The sequence below is a fragment of the Schistocerca cancellata genome, chromosome 5, assembly GCF_023864275.1.
Source record: "Schistocerca cancellata isolate TAMUIC-IGC-003103 chromosome 5, iqSchCanc2.1, whole genome shotgun sequence".
Lineage (NCBI taxonomy): Eukaryota > Metazoa > Arthropoda > Insecta > Orthoptera > Acrididae > Schistocerca > Schistocerca cancellata.
In genome coordinates, this window is record NC_064630.1 from 492055909 (window position 1) to 492075107 (window position 19199).

The following is a 19199-nucleotide window of genomic DNA, read 5'->3' on the forward strand; positions in this document are numbered from 1 at the left end:
GTTTCAATATATTGAACCGATTATGAAATATGATGGCTGTTATGGCCATTATTCCCAATGCGCAATGATGAAACTGTCCGCCAGCTATAAAAACCAATAACTAGAGAACAAGGTGAGATTTCGTTCGGCTCTTAATTTTACATAAAATTTCAATATTTTATCTACATTTCATAAACATCGATGTATGAGCATTTTTACCTCTGTAGGGTTTTATAATTTCATGCAATGCTTTACTTGAGTTGATGCAGCACAGTAACCATGACAAATAACAAAAAGAAATTCAGTCCTCTATCAAGAGAAGATATCACAGACACTGAGACATGCAAAAATCAAATATTTTCACTGAATAGTTTTCTTAAAATCAGATGATAAGTGTTTCACAGCACCCAGAACACTATCTCTCAGCACAGGTAGCAGCATTGGGAAGCAGTACAACAACAAAGCTGCACTCAGCGCGGAATGCAGAGAACACATCTGTAAAGTCAAAGGGTTAGTGGCAACTTAGCAGATACAGTTATCTTCTTCCACTGAAGATATTGTCCACAGAGATAGCCACAGTGGTGTGACTGTTAAGGTTCTCTCTATATGATAGGTTGATAATGCCTTTGGGTTCCTAGCTCACTTGACAGTTACATTTGGCACACAATATTTATTTCTACAGACCTAATCATCTTCAGGTACTCCAAGCTATCATCTTGCATGAGCAGGTGCTCGCCGTCTTGACGTCAGCCAAAGTGTGAGGAACTGTTGGTGTCGTGTGTATAGCCAAATTCAAATCTATATGCTTGCTACATCCTTTTATGCACATTTATTTTTCTGCTCCCATTCCATTATTTCATAAAACATACATCTTCTCTATGTTTTCAAGCTCTGAAATGAACAGTGATATCTTAACAAACCAAGCGCCAAATACCATGCCTCACCTAATGCAAAACCTCTGTTCCTGTTCGTAACTTTCTTAACACCTTTGTTTCAATAAACACCTTAATTGCCTGAAACAGAATACCTGTCTTGCCACATCTTTCTAGACCAATCAGTGCTGGACAACAGCAGCTTCCTTTAGGTGTATCACTGACGTTCCTTGCATCACTCTGCAATTGTTCTGATCATCTGTCCGTGTATCAAATGCCATGTTTGCATCGTACACAACCCATTTTTTGAGGACTGGATTACCTTTAATGTTGCAGCAATGCTTACATCTTCATTAGTGGGAGTGATATACACTGGATGCAATGTTTCTTTAGGACTCTACCAATTTTCCAAAGATTAGACTAGTGCATGGCTTGAAGGTGACCCTTGACTTTTTTGCTGCTCTCCATCTCACTCTCTTCTTTGACTGTTTGTTGTGGTACAAATAGCCTCTCCACTTGTCATCTGTTTAGTAATACTGCTGGGCATACAAATGGAAGTTACTGCAGGTCAATAAGATGAACTTCCTTAGTGGGAAAATATAAGGCTACACAGCGGTAGTCTCTTATTCAGTTGCTATTATCCAATTTTACTGCCACAAGTGAACTATGACTGCCATGGCTGTTTACCTGAACTGATTTAGACTTGGTTTGCCAAACAGTAGAGCCTGGACTTACACCAATTTCAATTAGCAACTCTGGCATATTAATTTCTATTTGGAACTACGCATTGCATTAATTTCCATCAAGAACCATTTTGTTTGTTTTCATGGACTAATAGATAATTTTAAGCTGTTGTTACAGATGTTAATTTGTACCCAGTAAATATCGTTGGGCATAAAATGAGTGTTACAACAATCTGACTACCTATTCCTGTAGAATACTATTTGCAGCTGTCTTAGTTCTTGGTGGACCACTCTCCTAGTATGGCAGTATGTCAGCTTGTTGAAACAGAGTCCTAAGCACTGCACTTTCTTCCGAAGGTCAGTGGGCGGCTGTACATACCAAGTCCAAAGAACTTGTCTGCTCTTAACCTGTCTGCTCTTATCTTCATTAATACATCAAGGAAAAGTAGCTGGTCCCTGTTTTCAAGTCCATCATGAATTATATATTAGGATACATGTAGTTTAACGGTTCCAAGAAATCACGAAGTTTTCATTTCATGAGAGCTTACAATAAACATTGTTCACCTACTGACAGAAACACTAAGGTCTGAGTTTATCAGATTATATCACCTTTGTTTCAAAATGTTTAATTTATAGATTCAATACAACAGATAATACATGGCCAATGCATCACCACCATATCAGTCTGATCACAATACATACAAGAAATGTCACTTCTAGACTGCATTAAAGCTGTAGAACACAATCAACAAAGAAAAGTTTTTCATATATGAAGACTTTGGTAAAACATCTTCCATACTTGTCACACATTTGACCCAGGTGAAGAGTGCAGATGCACTCACTGTGTGTGGGGGCGGAGAGGGCTGGGGTGGGGGGAGCATAAGTGTGTGATTGTGACAAGCCGGTAGGCTGAGTGGAAACACTGTTCACAATAAGGAATTCCTTTATTTAATTCCAATATATGACATGTCGCAGCTCAGCACCCCACTCTGCTGTCCCTACCTTCTTACCTACTTCGCACTTACACTGTGATTGTTAATGCAGTACTTCATGCAAGCTCTCTCATTATGTCTTTTTACTTTTTGCTAGAAACATCCAGCCCATTGGGTCTTAGGTCAACCAGATCCATAAACAAATATAGTTACCACTACACTAGTTATTCCTACTTATTACACAATTACCATATTAATCCTGAACCTAACAATCTCTTTTCTACCCCTCACTCGGGGAGTCCTGTCCATGAGAACTTGAACTGTCTCTGGATCATGTGTCTGAATAACTCATCATCTCATATATGTAAAAGTTAAGCCAAGCAAAATGAGAGTCAATATGGCACTAGGAACTCATAGTCATAGTTACCTGACATCTTCCATGCCAATATTGTCTTACATGCTGCAACAACTGTTCCACTGCGAATCGCCACTCCTGTATGGCTATCATATGACTCAATAAGTGGTCCAGTCTGGGTTCCCAGGTGTCATTAAACTGTCATAGTGGCTAGTAAATGAAATGTAGGTACCATAACATCACACTTAGTTCCTTTGATCAACAACCCACTACCTCGGAATTCTAAATGCCTTGCTGTCTTGAGTTCCCCTTGCTCACAGCAACAAACCACCACTACTACTACATCATCATATACTGAATATATCCAATACAAACCTTTTCTCCAAAAATATGGTTTTGGTTTGATTACTTCTTGTGGACATTGACACCCCTCTGCGCCACCTCTGAACAAATGCTCAATACTTGTACTCTCACCCACTGCCACTTCATGTGCTGGGCATAAGGTGATCACTCTGCTGAAGTTCACCCTTGATCATTACCACATGTCTATCCCTGTATTATGCCTTCTTCTCTCACTTGTACAAGCTTTCCAACTGCCACTAACTTCACCACATAGGTGTGTATCATGTAACATCTAATAATGCATGCTTGCTTACTACCAGCATCCTCATTGATACATATAACTATGCATTATCTGTGACCACATCCACTGTCACACTATGGTGGTAGAACAGCAAGGTCTGGCTACCCGGCTCTGCTACTAACTGTAATTCTGGTGGTAATACCCTTTGCGAAAACTAATATTCCTCTCCTCTGGCCCTTTCTGAATCTGCAACCTGAGGACAGGGGCCATGATCACCTAACCTTCCCCAGAAGCGCATCGTCTCCGATGGCAAATCTAAATAGACTACCAATATATCCTTCTCTAACAAAATACACAACCTGATCTGAAAGGACATTAACAACCTATACTACATACATGAAAAAAATACCTAAGATCACAAAAATACATTACATATTGTTTATTACCGTGGCCTTAACAAATATTGAGCATGAGATATCTGGACCTCCTCCTCCTGTTGTTCACCCCTCATCCCTTCTCCTCTCGCTCCTTCTTCACTTTCAATCCTATCTCCTTTGGAATCATTTCTTGCGTATCCTTGAATGGCCATAGATGTCCAACACGCACAATTGTTGACCTTGCTGGTAACTGTAATAACTGTAGCTTTACATTTGCTCATGAAGTGGTCTCAATCACATGGTAAGGGCCCTAGAACAGTATTACAAATGTATTCATTTTCCCCTTCAGAGTATATAGACTCGATAACACCGCTCAGTTCACTGAACCTTCTTGCTTCTCCAAAGTCTTACTATTCGCTCGTTGGACCTTTCTCAAAACTTCCCTCACTTTTCTTGCGAATTCTCCAACTGACTCCTTGTTCCTGCCTCCTTTCTCTACAATCGTGTCAAATGGTGAGGGCATCTTTTTCCCGTATGCCACCTCAAATGGTGACAAACTTTGCTAGTGTGTAGTTGGGAATTATAAGCACTCACTACAAGGGATAAATTTGTGTCCCCAATCTGAATGGTGTGCACTCACATCACAACCAACTATCTATCCAACTGCCTAATGAACTCATTCCATCCTTCCATCGACCTCAGGATGAAGTGGACTTGTTCTTAACTTTTCTGGACTTGATCTTAACTTTTCTTTCTCTTAATAACCAAAAGAACTTTTTCATCAGGTCTGACAAAGTTTGTCCCCTGTTCCGTAATTACTGTTCCCAGCACCACAAACTTCCGTATCCACCTTTTCACTGACACCTGTGCGACTGACTGCATGTTGGCCTATGTAATGAAAAAAAATGCCTATTATGGTCAGTACAAAATGGTTACCCACTGCTGTTCAGATGAATGGTCCTACCACATCCACCCCAATGAAACTAAACATTCCACTGCCTCTTGCAGCCTTTGCAACAGTACCAGCCTACTTTCAATTCAAATCTGCAGGTTGCACATACTCTACATGATTTCTAAAATATTTATATTCCTCATCAGAACTGATGCGGAATGTAAATGATATGGCAAGCAGAACCAGTTCGACATGCATGACAGATTATTGTTAGAACAACGTTGCCACCTAGTTTTGTGTTAAACTTGAGGACTCCACGAGTGTGTCCACTGAAAAGTTGATACAGGCCTACAGGGAACATCACTTACGAAGAGCACCAGCTTTTGCTGGCACAAATCATTTTTGGAAGGCCAAGAACACATTGAAGGTGAATTTCACTCACAGAGACCTTAAACTTCAAAAAGTCATATGTGTGTATGCTCTTCTGAGATCAGAATGATGTTTAACACCAACTGCCTTTTTTACGAAGATATCCTTGAAAGGCTCAAGAAATAGGTGACTCAAGTGAGATGACCAGACACTGCAGACAAGTGGAAGCTGCATCATGACAACACTCCACATCACATGGCCACGTCCATCATGGAATTTGTGGTCTCAAAAGGCAAGCCTGTTGTACCAGAGCCCTCTATTCACCTGATCTGAGTCCTTGTGACTTTTTTTCTTTTCCTGAAATTGAAAAATGTCTTACAAAAACATCGCTGAAAGGACGATTGTGTCGCAAGATACACCAGACACTGACACAGTTTTAATCCTTTCAGCATCTTGACCATTAACTGCTGGAATATTGCCAAAAAACCCACAAGGCATCCTTCTATGTTGGTAGTGTCCCAAAGGTGCTGAAAACAGAGTTTTTGGTGTATCCTGCGGAGCTACTTCCCACTGATGGTATCCACTGTTTAAGTCCTTTGTCAAGAAGTATTGGCATGGAGGACATTCATAAGAATGTGACCAACAATTACAGGCCCTATCAACTGAAGTCTTTCAGCATAGCTACCAAGACAGTCAGTGTATAGGTGCTGAAGGGAACTCTTTGAAGGGGACAATATTGTTTGAAAAAAAGTAAAAACTTTGGTAGATAAAAAGTCTTTTCTCACACATCTCATAAAATGCACCCAAGAGCATGATTTGATACACCACATGATAACAGAAATGCCTTCTGTTAAGTCTGGAAAAACAAACACCAAACCGACATCAACACCTTTTTCAATTTGACAAATGCTACATGGTATTCCTCTGACCCACAAACTTAGTACCCTTTCTCAACAACTTTGTAAGCAGTCGTGCTGTATCAACAAATCTCCTCACAAACTTCCTATAGTAATCTCAGAGACCCACAAATGATTGTAACTCCTTGTTTGTTCCTGGTACTGGAAAGTCTTGCACTGCTTGTATTAATCTAGGATCTGCCCTCACACTGTCATAACCAATAATATGGCCTAAATAGTTGACTTCTCCAGTGCAAAGTGACATTTTTCCACACATCTTTCCAACAAGTCCCTCAACCGTTGCCTATGCTCCTACATATTCTTTCAAAAGACAATTGTCTCGTCAAGATACACCAGACACCGATAAGATTTTAATCCTTTCAGAACCTCAACCAGTACTTACTGGAATGTTGCCAGTGATTTTTGTTTTAACCGAAAAGGCATTCTTCTAGTCTGATACTGCCCCAAAGATGATGAAAACACAGTTTCTGATGTATCCTCCAGAGCTACTTCCAAATGATGGTATCCACCTTTCGAGTTCATTGTCAAGAAGTAGTGGCATTGCCCTATGTTATCTATCATTTCTGTAATGCTTGGAATTGGTTAGGCATCTGTCGTAGCTTTACAATTCAAATGGTGGTAATCGAACAAAAACATAACTTCTTCAAGCCACCCACAGACTTCTTGGGCATGATAATTCCCATCTCCCATGGCTACTACTCTCTTCTATTATCTCATCAGCCAATTGTTGATTTATAAATTCCTCCAGAAATGGTTGTAGTTATCATGGTTTTCTGTAAGCTCTCTGATACACCTGTGCTTCATTCCTTGTCGGAATACTGTGCTGTGATACTGGTGTAATAGCCAATAGCCCTTGTGAAAAAAAAAAATATAGATCTTGGAATTCCAGTAACAGGTCCTCCATCTGTGTCCTCTCTACCCCTTCCAGATGCTTCAATTTTTCATGAAATGCAGTTCTAGCAACATCCTATTCCCTCCTGTTTCAAGCAACTTGTAACGTGGTGGGTTCCAAATGCCTCCTATGGCCTCTCGAGGTCACTGACACTACCCATATATCCCTGTTGATGACCTGTACTACCCCCGACTAAAATTCCCATTAAATTGGTGTTAGGCCATGCTATTCCCAACACTTCTTTGTGGCTGGTAGCACTGCTTTTGCATATGCCCTGTATCCCCACAATTAAAACATTTTACATTTGATGTAAACACATGCCTCTCCGCTCCTTTACCCCCACGAAAGTATCGATTTTCTCATACTCCAATGCTAACCAATCCCCACACACAGATTTTTAGATATCCCAGTGTGCACCCTACTTGACATTTCTGGTGATAAACTATATATATGTATAAAGGAAACATCCAGTGTTAGTTGCTCAGCCTCCTGTAGTACCAAATTATCTACCTCCTCACTATATGACAATTCATAAATGTTTAAATTCAACTTCATAATTCTATAGGCAAAGTCCTCCACTGCTAAATTATACCTTCTGGAATCCATAACCAATTGCTCATGAAAAAACTGTGCGATAATATATTAAAAATAACACAAAAACAATAATACCGCACTAACACAGACAGAACACTCCACAGCTACTTGTATTATCAATTACACTCCCTAGACTTCATTCCCATGACAGTCACCACACAAGAACAAAATGGTCCGATTCACTGTAACCAATGATATTGCGACTTGTGAGTTGGACGTTACACAGCAAAGTGACAGACAATCAGCTGCTGCTTTTGGCACCATCAGTTCTCCTGACACCATTCTTAAGGGTACCCGGAGCAGACAACCACTCTGACACCATTCTGAAGAGAGCAGCTGCACTCAGGGGATGAGTAGGTGGTGACAGGGAGGCAGGCCGGCCTAGTGGAAGAATGTCTTTATTTAATTCCAATACATGATGTACCAGCTCAGCAAGACAAACACACTACATTCTATTGTCACTGGCCAGCACTGAAGTATGGGTGGTGGCTTCCACCCTGGATAATTAGCAGGTGCCCTGTGACATGACAATAAGCAAGCATCAAAGGACATTGCAGGAGTACCTGTAGATGACAATTAGATCAGTCAATGAAATTTTGAGCACAAAATTATATTTGTCAGCTCTGCTGGGAACCATCACATAACATCATTTGTGATTTGAAATAGAAAAGGTTTCCTTACTACTTTCTCTTGAAGCATTATCACCAACAACAAAGAGAGCTGCTTCCCAAACATCAAACAAAGGCTTGGATTACAAGACTCCTCAAGAGAACTGGCCCACTTTCTGACTACGGTGGTCCATATGCCACATACTGCCACAACATTAGAGGGAGAAGTAGTCACTTCTGAGGACACTATATGATAATGCACTCTGTAGACAGATGTGGCCAGTGCCAGGCAACAACTGACTCTGCTTCATGCATCAACCTGACACATTCTGGGGAACACTGCCCATGCAGTGTCCATGTTGTTGTTGTTGTTGCTGCTATTGATGTTGTAGTAGCATCATGATCATCAGCAGCAACTATGATGTCAGTGGTAGTAACAGTAGTAGCACTAGTAGCACTAGTAGTAGTAGTAGTAGTAGTAGTAATATTTAGACTATATACATCATCATTATTATTTAACCTGAAGTAAATAAAGAAATACGACTGCAGACAGAAAATACAACCTATTGTAGAATAATAGGTAACAGGATTTACATCTTATTTGTGTGAAATTTAAATAAAATAAAAAAATTAACAAAGTATTAGCTTACATCAATCAAACATTATTATATCAGACAATAGAAAAGCCAGGATGGTATAATGCTAATATTATGAAAAGGATAGATCGCTACTCACCATATAGTGGGAGTCGCAGACAGGTACAACAGAAAGGCTGCTAAACATGTTAAGCTTTCAGCCAAAAGGCCTCCTGAAATAGACAACTTACACACACACACATTCATGCAAATGCAGCTCACACACACGACTATTGACTCAGCTTCAGGTGTTTGCAGAAAACTGTACACTGCCTTTGCTCTTGCCCGTTCCGCCCCGACTTGACCAGACTGTGACATGAATGTGTGTCTATGATGTCTATTTCAGAAGAAGACTTCATGGCTGCAAGCTTATATGTTTAATAGTCTTTTTCTTGTGCCTGTCTGTGACTCAGCACCTCCATTATATGGTGGGTAGCAATCTCTCCTTTTCATTATGTTATCATTTAACATTATTACATATTCAACAAAAACAATGCAATGAATATTATGTATTGGAATTCTTACAGCAACTCTTGCTTGTTGATTCAGAACTGTGAGGTCAGCACCAAGGTTAATATTAGCAAGATTTTCCAAAACAACATTGAAACCTTGCCCTCCTATTGCGGCTACAGCATTGTTGAGATAACCCTTTTCTCTGAAAATAAAACAGCAACAAGTTACTTAAAGTAACTCCAGTCAATAACATTTAAAATTAATATCAGAGGAAGCTGTCATGGCATAACAACACATTATTCGATACAATGCCAAAAACTAGTAATTCTGTCATCTTTTGTTCATGAAAATCAGGCTGCTGCCGTTCACAAAGTAGGTTGTTTCAAATACCTATATACATAAAAATTTAAATATCAGCAGCTCTTAATGAATTGGTCTACAATGACCAAAGTACAAAAAAATTATGTATCTTGGAGGGAGACTCCTTGGATAAATGTCTAACTGAATGGGTTTCAATGCCTGGTGTTTTAGGAGTATCTTTTCTTAGCATAGGGCACTCATGATATGGCTTTACAAAGAGAAAAATGGGAAGTAGCACAGTGGTTCGAATTCTACATTATACTGTATGACTCAAATAACTGGCTGCATAATTCAGTTCATGGATCAGAGGACAATAACACCATATTTCATTTGAAAGGACCACCTCTGTTAGAGCATTTTGTTGTTCAAAGCCATCTTTGCACCGACAACCCCTTTATTTTTGTTTTTAACATGACATACCAATTGACAACACAGAACATTACTAAAAGCATGTACATACCTATTTATCCAAACAACTTACTGACAATGGTACACTGTACAGTTAGGACCTCATCAAACCTATCAACCTGCAAATTTCTTTTTCATGAGGCTAAAGTAAAAAAGCCTTAAGGTAATGTTGAGGGCTGCAAAAAATCATTAAGGACTCTTCAATTCATCAAAATACATTTATATTTTCTAACATTCATATAAGCTACAACATTCTTATGACAGTAAATAGCTGTATGAGGTGGAATAGAATTTTCTGAACAGAAGCAATGTTGCGCAGCAAACAAAAATGACACTTAACCAGTCAAACTTTCAGACAAGATCTCCCTCCAGATGCAACACACACTCATACAAAAGCCTGTCCCTCCTCCTCCCCCCCCCCCCCCTTTCCACACCTCTGCATCTGACGTAAGGATCAGAATAAAGCATGGTGGACAAACAGCCACTTACACCTGGTTCGCATTTTGAAACTTTACTTCCATAAGCAGAAATCTCCCACAGAAATGTATGAATGTTATTGCAGATGTGAGATGACATTCTTCCTCAAAATATTTCATTTTGGAGTTTTGAACAATTTGATGCAAGCCACGTTTTAAAGTTCCTAGCAAGGCATTCCAGGTCCACTAAACAACAGCTGTGAATGAGATCAATGATCAATAAAGTCACAATAATTGTAAGTGATGGTGATCCAATTATACAGGATAAAACAGAATGGTGTGCACATATAAAAAGGAGAGGAGACTCGGAGTAATATGATGGAGTGTACCCTTTTCACATTAGTGAACAGCATTGGTCTATCAAATGTATGTTCAATGGCTATTTTCTTCTCAAATTGTTTGTCACTAAGAGTACACAAACAAGTAACAGCAACGGTGTTCAATAAAATGTAGCAGCAAAATCTAAGTCTTTCCACGAGGAGAGCTCCCGGCACTGACAACCACTAATAGAGAGTAGATGCAGCCTGCTCTGTGGGACTAAAAGACAGAAAATACTGCAACATCATCAGTTTATCCTATATCTTCCTGCACAGAATTCTGCACACTGCTCTCAAGATATATTCTGAACATTTCTCATGTTGATGTGTTCACAATTTTGCAAGATCACGTGCACAGTATGAGCACTGTGACTGCTAATTTTTAAACAGAAATGGAGGTGAATGGACTTACATGACTTTTAGTGTGACATTTAAGGGCCTACCACAATTTCGTATTTAATGTTCCCTTAACATTACTCTGAATGCAAACATGCAAGCACAGGCTGGGTACAACAGAGTCTACCAGTGTCATATGTAGCTAATACTATTCCATTTGTGTGCCAATACAACATCAATGCACAGTTTCAAATAATCAAACATATCACTGCCTGGTGAAAACAAAAGGGTGCTGCACTCTTCATGCAACTTTTCACTTGACTTAAATCAGAACAATGTTGTGGTCAGTTTGAGTCATTAATCGCTGTTTCTTAGTAAAGAACAGACAACTCTAATAGCAAATTCACAGAATAAATTCAATTACATTTTCCAATGCTGACAGGCACAGTTACCAAATGTGAGCAACTCAAAGAGAACTGCCTTGGAAATCACCACATCCACCTCTACCTTTCCGAAACATCTTTGTGATTTAAAAATTCATACGTATTCTTCATTGGTTACCCACTGAAGGTAGTTAGTTCCTTTTTTTATGACCTGTAGTATCTGAATTTACTGAAGAGTAATCAGTCTGAATGTGTGTGTTGCAAAAACTTTTTCTGAAAGTGCTAGGACATGTAAGCTCACAGAACCAAGGAATAAAGACCGCATCACTGAGTTACATCAAAATTCTCATGAGTTGGTTCAAAAAATTGTTTGTACTGAGAATAAATTACAGGGCACATTACATCAACAGAACAATTACAGGTAAGAAATAAAGTAAGTGACAAGAAGTAAGTGAACTCACCTCAAGCCGTAAGTCAGCAACTTCACATAACTGAATCATCAGTTATAAGCTGTTATCCTTATTTTTATTATGCTTCACTAATGGATATAATGACAAAAATTTTGAACCATGTAATCCCCACATCAATGTTTATCTACCCCCACCTCCCTCAGCTACCAAGGTGAAGAATGTAATCTATGAAAATCATGATTCAATGTCTACTTTGGAGATCTTTTATTGGATTAAAAAATATGATTCTTTTTTGTGTGTTATTTTTTTCCATTATGGGCTGTTTCATTTACTGCAATTTCAAATGATTTCATTCTATACAGTGTACAAACTTGAAATTACTTACTTATGATTAAACACGAAGTCTGCTCCCAGACTCTTTACTAGTTCCATGCCTTCCAATGTTCCAGCCGTGCCAACGACAGAAACTCCTGGAAAAAAATTACTTCTGTTCTCAAATTTAAATATAATGCTGTTACAAACAATGAGCTAACAAATACTATGTCATACATCAATCTACATTACACAGATACTGCAAAAGCCACTTGCTGTAGTGCTAATTGCTCAATATAGTTCTTCCCACCTATTTCAGCAAAAAATCTAAAAATTCTGGTATGGAACGTTAATATAGTCACTTTTATTTTTCGAGGTTTGTTAGTAGATATTTCTTATCTTTTTTCAATGAACTTTTATGTATGAGTTTTCCAAACTGACACTGTATCACTGTGGTTTAATTGTTAAACACAGGGGTATTCAAGGTGAACAACAGGATGTTAAATTTTTATTTTACACACAATAGTGAAAACATGCAAATGAATCTAGCACATCATAAATGGAAGACTTTTCTTGGGTGCACTCAAGATGAATATCATGTATTATAGGATAACTACCAACATGGAAGCCCACTGAAGTAAGATACCATCTCTCAAGAAGAGCCATTCAAATCTTTGTGAATTTTATAAAATACTTACATGTTACAATTTTAAAAAAAATCTTCTCACCAAGTTGTGGTAAGATCTGACATATATAAAGGTATCAAAGTTCACAAACGTTTGGAGCCAGTGGTTCCTTCTTCTGGCAGAAGAGTTGAAGGAGAAGGAAGAGGTGTGAAGGAATGGGACTGGTTAGCTTTGGGAAAAAGGGGTAGAGTTTGGAAAGGAAAGTTTGCAAAGCAAAAAATACAAGGTCAAGTATAATGTGTACAGGAAAAAAATTTTCATCCACCTTCAACAAGTGTACATTCATTGACTAGACAAAGGAACATTATTTCCCAAAGACACAAGAAATGTCGATTTATACAGATAAAAAAAATGTCTCTCTCAATATATTGCAACATGCTGACTAAATCTGAAAACTGTAAAGGCTGTCAGTATGCAAAGCCTCTCACAGAGCTGCTAACTACAGCTTCTAGATATGTTTCTGTCTCATCTTCATAGTTTCCAACCATCATAGTTATTTCACAATCTGTAACTTAATTGTAGCTCCTTGTACAACATTTTGAATTTACACCTCCAAATAAAACGCTGTGTCTTCAAATGTAAATGATATTTATTCTACTTTATACAGTACTGTTTTAATGTTAATTTATTCAATTTAATAACAGCAAATATGCAATCTGTGTATCACAAAAATGTTGAACAAAACATGTGATTTATACATGAAAAACTTTGTGAAGTATAAATATTTTGGTGAGTGATCAAGCATTCATTTCAATAGTTTGCACTAGCTGATTGTTTGCAGGTGAGCCAAAGACTAGTTTTCCTTGAGTTCCTTGTTGGTCTCAGAACCTACTGTGTGCATCATGAAATGATGCTTGCAATGAGTGGTAAGTGATGTAGCTTCACCCATGACGCATGCGATCACATGTCCATACAGTTCAATACACCCACTTATAGAGGCTTCCTGGATTGGACCCTTGGCACATTCTGGTAACCCACCAAAGAAACTGTATTATTTAAGTGCTCGCAAATGAATGCTTGGCCCATTCTGTAACCTGTATTACTGTTGTCCAGTCAGCGTATTCAGCGTTAGGCACAACCTGTACTTCACTGTACCTGATGTTGGCTCTGTAAGTATTATGTTCCATAAATTGCCTTTGTTCTTTCTATAATAATGACTGAGGTTTATGTTTTCTCTGTGTGTTAGTGTCAGTGTCAGTATCAAGTCATCCAACAAAACACCTCGATGGAAGAAACACTCCAATGTATCATTGCCCAGCAGCAACCTTTCACGGAACAACAGCAGGCTCTCACCACTGCTCTCAATCAGGTGGCACCTGCTTGTTGGCTGCATGTTACTCTACCATCATTGTAACCGTCACTCTTTCTGACATATGATGAATCCACTGAAGATTAGAACTCCTACGAGACAAAGTTATGCCAACATTTCCAGGTTTTTCGCGTGTGCAATGCAAACCTATATCAGTAACTGTGCCAACTTGCACCTTTGCAAGAACTGTCCAACTTATCATTTGACGCAATGTGTAAGTTTCTCTCAATCTATTACAGTGACAGAATGTGTATCATTGTGGCGTGTCTACAATTTTACCTTTGTCAGAAATGCCCAAACCAATCTTACAACATCTGGGCTGCAGAATTACACAGGTTGAAACATCTGGGCTGCAGAATTACACGGGTTGAACTGTCATAGTAAATTTGTTACTGGTATCCATCACGAATACTACACTGATCACATGGTGTGTGATCCCCAGACAGGGAAGCCCACAAAAGAGCACTTCAATGTGAGAATCCAATGCTTACAGGTCTAATCAACATACTACAGTCCTTTGAAGTGTCACGGGCTGCAGGCGATCACACTACTATGTAGGGGTAGGGAAGGTATCGGAAGTTGCTTAGTCAATCTCTGTTAGGCACAAAGCAAGGGTTCAGAATGATGGGGAAGCCATTGCAGCAGTACAGCCTTTGACTCAGTGCTGCAGGGGCAGTGTCGGTTACATCCACAGCAGCAACAGAACTCGTCAAAGCAGTGGCCTCGTTACCCCTTCTGTCTTGCCCATACTGCTTCGTCCATCACAAGTGTGCTGCACCCTAAGCATTGGGCAGTTTGCAACAGTTATCAGAGAAAGGCCACATCGCATCAGTGTATAACTCCACTTCAAACGTGGAGGACACAGCAGTACTGATGGACACAAACAGTATCTCTACAATGACTGTTCTCCCAAACAAATTGTTTACTGACTTGCAAGTGTTTAATAAACTGCTAAAAATGCAGTACACATAGGAGCTGCAGTGACTTTAGTAAACGCACAAACATAAGTGGATTTGGGCTCCATTCCTCCACACAGGTTTCATGAAGCTGGTTACCTATAATAAACAGCAGTTTCCGATCCTAAATTAGTTCTCCGCTCCTGTCTCTTTCTTATCTGTTGTTCATCTTCTCACCTTCCTTGTTGTGGTCATTCCCACACTCCAGACCTGTTCTGGTTGCAAGCGTTTAACGCCTTCAGTTTCTCCATTGCCGATGAGGAAAATTTAGAGTCAGATCACGTACAACATCAGCAACTGGAGTCCCTCTGCACTTGGTTTGTGTCTCCATTTTTCCTCTGGGCTTAGCTGTGCTACCAGTTTTCAAGCCCACATTACCATGAAAAGAGTCTGCACACTCGTTTTTTTCAGGCACAACAGGTCTGCGCAACCCTGTCAAGGCTGAATTGGACCTTTTTGATGTTGCTTGGTGTCATTCGGCCAATTTCTTCCAGTGAACGGGCTACACCACTGGTCACTGTTAAGAAACTGACAGGTAAGCTCTGCCTCTGCTGCAACTTCTATGTCACGACTAACGCACAGTCCGTGATAGATATGTACCCTTTGCCCTACCCTGACAAGTTGCTCGTGAAATTGTCAGACTGCCACTATTCTTCTAAGATTGATTTGTCAGAAGCATCCTCCAGCTCCTTTGGATGAGGCCACTAGGTGACCTCTCATTGTCAATACACCTTTCGGCATGTACCAATGTTGACACTTGCCTTTTGGCATTGCTAGTGCACCCACAATTTTTCAGCATTTTTTAGAACAGCTGACAGTGTATGTACCCAGCTGCATATATTGTTGTTGTTGTGGTCTTCAGTCCTGAGACTGGTTTGATGCAGCTCTCCATGCTACTCTATCCTGTGCAAGCTGCTTCATCTCCCAGTACTTACTGCAACCTACATCCTTCTGAATCTGCTTAGTGTATTCATCTCTTGGTCTCTGTCTACGATTTTTACCCTCCACGCTCCCTCCAATGCTAAATTTGTGATCCCTTGATGCCTCAGAACATGTCCTACCAACCGATCCCTTCTTCTTGTCAAGTTGTGCCACAAACTCCTCTTCTACCCAATTCTATTTTCAATACCTCCTCATTAGTTATGTGATCTACCCATCTAATCTTCAGCATTCTTCTGTACAATCACATTTTGAAAGCTTCTATTCTCTTCTTGTCCAAACCATTTATCGTCTATGTTTCACTTCCATACATGGCTACACTCCATATAAATACTTTCAGAAACGACTTCCTGACACTTCAATCTGTACTCAATGTTAACAAATTTCTCTTCTTCAGAAATGCTTTCCTTGCCATTGCCAGTCTACATTTTATATCCTGTCTACTTCGACCATCATCAGTTATTTTGCTCCCCAAATACCAACAGTCGTTTACTACTTTAAGTGTCTCATTTCCTAATCTAATTCCCTCACATCACCCAAGTTAATTCGACTACATTCCATTATCCTCATTTTGCTTTTGTTGATGTTCATCTTATATCCTCCTTTCAAGACACTGTCCATTCCGTTCAGCTGCCCTTCCAGGTCCTTTGCTGTCTCTGACAGAATTACAATGTCATCAGCGAACCTCCAAGTTTTTATTCCTTCTCCATGGATTTTAATACCTACTCCGAATTTTTCTTTTGTTTCCTTTACTGCTTGCTCAATATACAGATTACCTTGATAATATCGTTATTTCGGGTTCCTCCCCCAAGGCCCAGCTTAACAATCTCCGATTACTGTTTTCTGTTTTGCAGTCTGAGCATCTCACATGCAATTTTGCCAGGTCTTAATTTTTTCAGCTGTCAGTTGAGTACGTAAGTTTTGATGTTTCTCACATAGGGGTCAATCTGTTGTGTCACCATGTTGACAGCTTTGCTGGGGCCAACCTCCGTTAACGAGTTGCAGGTGTTTTAAGTGAAGCTGTGCACTACTATAAGTTTTTACTGGACGCATCCACTGTTGCTCAGCCCCTGGATACACTTTTGCATAAAAATGTGTGTTTTTCTGGTCCACAGCTTGTGATCAAGCATTCACTTTGTTTAAATCTAAGCCTCAATATGCCCCATGCCTGGCTACTTTTCATCCAGGCCAGCATCTCATGTTGGCTACAGATGCCTCTCAGCATGGTCTTTGCGCCGAGTATTGGAGCACAAATACCTGGATGGACCTGAACGACCCATTGCTTACGGTTCTAAGACTTTAAGTACCACCCAGCAGCGTTATTCTCAGATTGAAAAAGATGCATTAGCATTTGTGTCTTCCCCCAAGAAATTTCACCTCTTCTTGTATGGTTCTAAGTTCCATTTAATCACATATCGTAAGCCGTTGGTTGCTCTTTTTAACCTTTCAGCTTTGATGCCAGACAAGGCAGCGCATCGTTTGCAGTGGTTGGCTCTCCTGTTATCAATATCAGATCCATTACCGACCAGCAGGTGCAACTCACCAATGCTGATGCCTTATCTTGCCTTCCGATTGGGCCAGACCCATCGTTCAATCAGGAAGAGTTCCTTTGTTTCTGTTTGGATAATGAGAACCAGAACGCAGTCAATGGTTTTGGTTCGGCATGGATCTTTTACTTAGTAGGGTCCTCACTTTTGTACAGCTTAGTTGGATAGAAAAACCGCCAGGCCATGTCTCGGATCCCTTGCATAATTACTTCTCCCTCCAACACTGCCTTTCTGTGTTTGATGGGGTTCTTTTGTTAGCTTTGGAGGACACTGCTCTCCGGTTGTAATTCCCATTTCCTTACACCGTAATGTGCTGCAGCTTCTGCACATCAGTCATTGGGGAACCGCTTGCACCAAAGCTTTAGCCCGCCGGCATGTGTATTGGCTGGGCACAGATGGGGACATTAAGTGGCTTATCACCAATTTCACTCACTGCGTTCAGCAACAGGTGGCCCTGCAGGAGTCTTTTCCCCTTTGCCAATACACAGCACCCACGGGAGCATCTACATATCAATTTTGCTAGGCTTCTCCTAAATCTCTATTGGCTCATTGTAGTTGACGGCTATTCCCAGTTTCCCTACATGGTGCATCATTTGCCCACGTCCTTGGCGGCCACTTTTTCGGCCCTGTCTAAGATTTTTGCAACTGAGAGATTTCTGTGTACCCAGGTTACCAATAAGAGCCCTCAGTTCATTTCTCAATAATTTGCATCTTTTTGTCAGGCTACTGGTGTTCACTATCTCGCAGCTCCCCTGTTTCATCCTCAACATAACGGTGAGGCTGAATACATGGCTCAGAAGTTTAAAACTCAGATGTGAACGTATGTATCCAGCAGTCCACTGAAGCTACTTCACACTGTTTTCTGAGTTTGTAACGTTTCACTCCGGTGGGGGACAGCAACCCAGCAGAGCTTCTACATGGATATCAACCATGGATCCTCCTCCACCTGCTGCATCAGACATCACTTCATCCAGCGCTGCTGGCTCCACAGCAGTTTCAGCCGGGTGCACCTGTCTGGTCTTGTGGTTTCAGCCATCGGCCAACATGGGTTCCTGACATCATCGAGAGTTGCCGGGTCAGCACATGTGCATCATCTGTACTCCTGATGGACAGACATCCTGCCACTTCAACCAGCTGTGGCCGTGAATGGTAGATTCTTTTCCAGAGGGGCCACTGCCTCCCATACCCCCGCCCCCACCGGTCTGTTCCTGTACCACCAATGGTCCGGCTCCACAGCAAGGGTCTCCGTCTGGCAGATCGTTGTCTGGCACTCCTGCCTCCACCTTCATTCATTGACTGCTGTCACTGGAGCAACCCTCATTGCACACGATGCCACAGCTGTCACCTCCTCTGTTACTGGGTCCTGTGTAGCTGCTGTCTCCTGTTATCCCCGCTGGCACCTTTGCCGCTGACTGCTGACCTCGTTGAGGATGTCGCTATGGAGACGTCATCCCCAGTCCTGTCCTAAGGCCTATTATGTAAGGGGGCGAAGGCATGTCAAACTGCCCCCTAATCACTTCTACCCCTACTTGCTGGTGCCCGACCATCACATGCTGTGGCAACAACTGTTGTCGGGCACTGACAGGGATGTCAGCGCAGTCACTGGTGTTCTTCGTTAC

At 40.6% G+C, this 19199-nt stretch overlaps 1 protein-coding gene across 2 annotated transcripts in view; it reads right to left on the minus strand.

Annotated features, from left to right (window-relative positions):
- The window catches only part of LOC126187765 (zeta-crystallin-like), a 164448-nt gene that overhangs the window by 38764 nt on the left and 106485 nt on the right, over positions 1-19199 (minus strand). For both annotated transcript variants that reach the window (XM_049929030.1, XM_049929031.1), the window contains exons 5-6: positions 12217-12301; positions 9214-9343 (exon numbers count right to left, since the gene is read on the minus strand). In XM_049929030.1, the coding sequence (XP_049784987.1) occupies positions 9214-9343; positions 12217-12301 (215 nt within the window). The remainder of the gene's footprint in view (positions 1-9213; positions 9344-12216; positions 12302-19199) is intronic.